Raw genomic sequence first — 4260 nt, 5'->3', positions numbered from 1 at the left:
CTTTTCCCACGAAAGTCTTCAGGGGGGTCCAACACATGAATTCATTGGCAGTACAGATGTTGGGGTGTAGGACAAGGGGTTTTTCATTTACTTGTGCTCTATTAGGAATCTCTGCTGATGAGCTTCACCTTTGTGGATAGGCTGTTGGCCGGATCTCTTCCCTTTTTTTTTTTTTTTAAATCTTTTCAATCAAACACCTTTCTTGTTAACATTTTTCAATTGAACACTTGAGTTGAGAAGTACACAACATTTCACTTAAAAACGTCACTCCAGAAGATTGGGCTGAGATATTAAAATCGATTGAAACTACATTTAGATGCTTTCTAGGAAAAAATAAAATATTGAACCATCACACAAAATATAATTAGCAAGTATTGTTCTAATTAGCAAGTCTTCTTGAAATGACTTTCTTGGTGCAACTTCATTTGAAAGATGACTCTAGGAGACTCAATTTGAGCTGCTGCTAATACTTCAAAAATCATGTGCATAGTTAGCCTAGATTGTGGAAGGGCATTTAAGCATTCAGTAGTAATCTCTGCAACCCTTATGAGGCACAGCCTCAACTTGGGGTGTTGGAAATTGAAGGCGTTGGTCCAACACATCTTTTAGTTGAATGCCCATCTAAACTGATGGGTTAGATGACTTAACTAAGGAGATAAAATCACCTGGATATTTCCCATTATCACTTCTAATGCCAACACACCAAAGCTATATACATCACATTTCTCGGTTATATACATTGTACAAGCAAGTTCTGCCAAGGAAAAAATAAAAATAAAAAACAAAATTTAACACTTGCGCACGACTTCAATGTTATCTCAGAAAAAAATGACAATGAAATATATTATTTGGTGCTATATATCCCTATCTGCCTTCAAAGGAAGTCCAATTAGATGAATCTAGTTCTAGAATCTTAGCAGTGCCAAAATCTGAAACATGGGTCTCGTATCAAGATGCTGTTACTTTTGATATCCCAATGAATTATTGGCAGTGAGCAATCATGGTGCATGTAAGACAAGGCTTTGCATTTATGACTTTACAAATTATGACTTTGCATTTGCATAATCCATTGCTCTTAGGTAAGGATCTCACTCGTTATAAGCAAGGACCTTTATTTACGTATGTATTACTCCCTTTGCCGTGTGTGCCCGTTCTACATTTCTACTTTCCTAATAGTGAGTCAAGCTTTGTCTTTATTTGTAGGTCATCGAAGTCCTATTCTCATGTTAGGTAAGGATCTCACTCGTTATAAGCAAGGACTACCTTTATTTACGTATGCATTACTCCCTTCGTCGTGCGTGGCCGTTCTACATTTCTACTTTCCTAATAGTGAGTCAAGCTTTGTCTTTATTTGTCGGTCATCGAAGTCCTATAATCATGTTAGGTAAGGATCTCACTCGTTATAATCAAGGACCTTTATTTACGTATGTGTTACTCACTCTGCCATGTGTGCCCGTTTTACACTTCTACTTTCCTAATAGTGAGTCAAGCTTGCTTTGTCTTTATTGTCGGCCATCGAAGTCTTCGCCTATTAATTCTTTTGGGTTAAATGAATTAAAAAATAGCAGTACTGATCTACTACATATAATTATGGCCGGGGGTAATCTGTCGGTGCACTTAAACAAATGTTGATGTTTGCATGCTAATGTCATCTCATCGGATCCTAATGTGCAAGAGCCACTATAGATAATATACTAATGCTACTTTACTTCTCCAGTACATGGATGGGATCTTTTTATTTCCTCAGTTTGATATATCTTATTCTAGGTGGCGTTTTTAGTGAATTGTTCTACTGTATCATGACGGTATGAGATCCACTTTATTTCATGATTTGAAAGAGAAGGAATGAAAATTGAAATTAAAAATCCCCCCCCCCCCCCCTCCTCCTCCTCCTCCTCCTTCCTTTTTTCTTTTTTCTGACCTTCTATAGACTGAAGGGTTATTTCTTTTTATGATAAGTTTTAACTGGAAGTTTGTTGTTTTTGTTATGGAATTTTCTTTTCTCAATTTTGTATGGATTGATCTTGTTGATCGGTACTGGACAAAAATGATCCTAAAAGTTCATCTGCAACAAAGTTTAGGGACTAGCACGTTTTGGTTTCCCTAGTGGCTTTTCTTGAACTAGTTGCAATTGCTGTAAATTGCATTTATGTAACTAATATCCCCAGAACTTTATTTTTCGGCGTACAAATACTAATACAGCGATTATTATTCTGAATTTTATTGTCTGATTCGTAATGGATGTGCCCAATCCACAAAGAAAGAAATGAATAAAAAATCTAGAAATCTTTTGTTGTCAGTTCTATGCTAATTTTGTTGTGTCTGTATGATGTTAGCCATTTTAATAGGTTGAATTTTATGAGAAACTTCCACGTGATCAAGAGACATGTATACAGACTAAAGGTCAGTAATAGGTTGAATTTTATGTATTGTAACCTTTTCACGTGATCAAGAGATATACAGACTAAAGCTCAGTAATTACTTCTCCATTGTTTGTTTAGTAAATTAACCTGTCTAAGTGTATATGTATCTTCTCCACAACTGTAGAGGGAAATTGAAAATGGGGGAAAGCATCTTTGTTATGTAGTTTATGGCTCACTGCCGCCAGAGACTCGAACTAGACGGTATGCCTTCCTCTCTGCGTCTTAAAAGCTCTATCTTGTCTATCAATACCTATGCCTAGTTCATTGCAACAGATGTGTTCTGGAAATTGATGTCACTTGCATTTCCTTCTTTTTTTGGAATTCTATTTTTCTTCTACTGTTATGAATTTCAAAAAAGATATCCCTGATGTGTATTATGCGTTTACCATATAATATCAATCTATATTATCTCTCACTTCTCTGTTGATTTTTTTTTTAATCTCCTGTGATTTTAATGTTCTTTAGGTCCACAGATAACAATGTTCAATGATGCAAGCAGTGACTTTGATGTTCTTGTGGCTAGTGATGCCATTGGGATGGGTCTCAATCTGAACATTTCCAGGATCATATTTTCAACTATGAAGAAGTTTGATGGTTTTGAAATGCGAGATCATACCGTACCTGAAATCAAGCAAATTGTAGGTAGCTTAGTCCCACCTAAAGTTTCAAATTTTTGTTTTGGTTGTAGCTTTTAGTATGGTTGCAGGTAAACCTGTTAAATTTTTATCAGGATAAAGTTCATATTGATGTGAGGTTAACTGAAGATTTATTGTTTGTTAAATACTATGAGCACAGATCATTGAGGAGCAATATAATTGCGCTTACATATAAGAATTCCAATTCATGTGGCAGTTGAAGTTTTGAATTTGCAAGGATTGGCGTATGATGTGTTTGTGACTCTGGGTTTGAGAAGTCCTACAATAACAGAGGTGGTTCTGATTGGCCCTTTATAGTTTGAGAATGACCAATCACATTAGATTAATATACATATTAGTGAGCAGTTATGCTTGAAACTAGATTTTTCCTTTAAGAAGATTGTGTTTATAGTTTTATATGTTTTGTTTAGCCCTTTATTTTCTAAAATTCTTTCGTTGGTATATGTTAAATTTCAATTGGACGCAGTGTTCATGTAAAGCACGTTGAAATATAATGTGGATTTGTATTTTTTTATGTAGCATGTTTAACACTTTTTTTCTTTTATTTTTTATCATAAACTATTTCTAGTTGCCGGAAATTATTTTTTCTGTGACGTCTCCAACAGTCTCAGTACACTTAGAGTCACAAATCCCTCACAGAAACCACAAGAAATCACTCTGATTTCTTCTCTCTACAAGGAAACTCCTGAAACCCTAATTTCGCTCTCTGTTCTCTCTCTCATACGCTCTGCCTCTCAAACGGCCGATATGTACAGAATGAATGAATTAGGGTTTACATCGTATAGCTTATATATATATATGTTACAAGAGATGCCAACACGTGTAACCAATCCAGCGGCTCAACTCATAAATCTCCTGAAGGAAGCACGGGCTTCTCACGTGATTTAATCAGCTCAGCATTAATCAACTTCAACGATTCAGATTTGGCCATTTGTTCATCATCCTTTAATCAAACACTTCAAGAGAGCACATTAGTAGATTAAATAAAACATAACAGATAAATGTATTGACATACATATTACGAATCTCCACCTTGGCAAAACATTTATTTGCCAAAAGATTTTAAAATAATCCTCATCATTGGCTCATTCCTGCATTGTCCCCCTAAAAGGAACTAACTCTAGACTTCATACCTACTAAGTTCAGACAGTGTCTAAACTTGGACCAAGGGACTGACTTGG

At 35.5% G+C, this 4260-nt stretch overlaps 1 protein-coding gene across 1 annotated transcript; it reads left to right on the top strand.

Annotated features, from left to right (window-relative positions):
• The first annotated feature begins 1628 nt into the window (after positions 1–1628).
• Positions 1629–3587, top strand: LOC122279904 (DExH-box ATP-dependent RNA helicase DExH16, mitochondrial-like). The gene is made up of 3 exons (XM_043090807.1): positions 1629–2624; positions 2889–3061; positions 3219–3587. Exons 1-3 carry the CDS (start codon positions 2591–2593, stop codon positions 3252–3254), a joined length of 243 nt encoding a protein of 80 aa, XP_042946741.1. The 5' UTR covers positions 1629–2590; the 3' UTR covers positions 3255–3587.
• The last annotated feature ends 673 nt before the right edge of the window (positions 3588–4260 follow it).

This window comes from Carya illinoinensis, chromosome 10 (assembly GCF_018687715.1).
Source record: "Carya illinoinensis cultivar Pawnee chromosome 10, C.illinoinensisPawnee_v1, whole genome shotgun sequence".
Classification (NCBI taxonomy): Eukaryota; Viridiplantae; Streptophyta; class Magnoliopsida; order Fagales; family Juglandaceae; genus Carya; species Carya illinoinensis.
The sequence above is the reverse complement of the archived record's forward strand: the minus strand, read 5'-3'. Positions and strand labels throughout refer to the sequence as shown.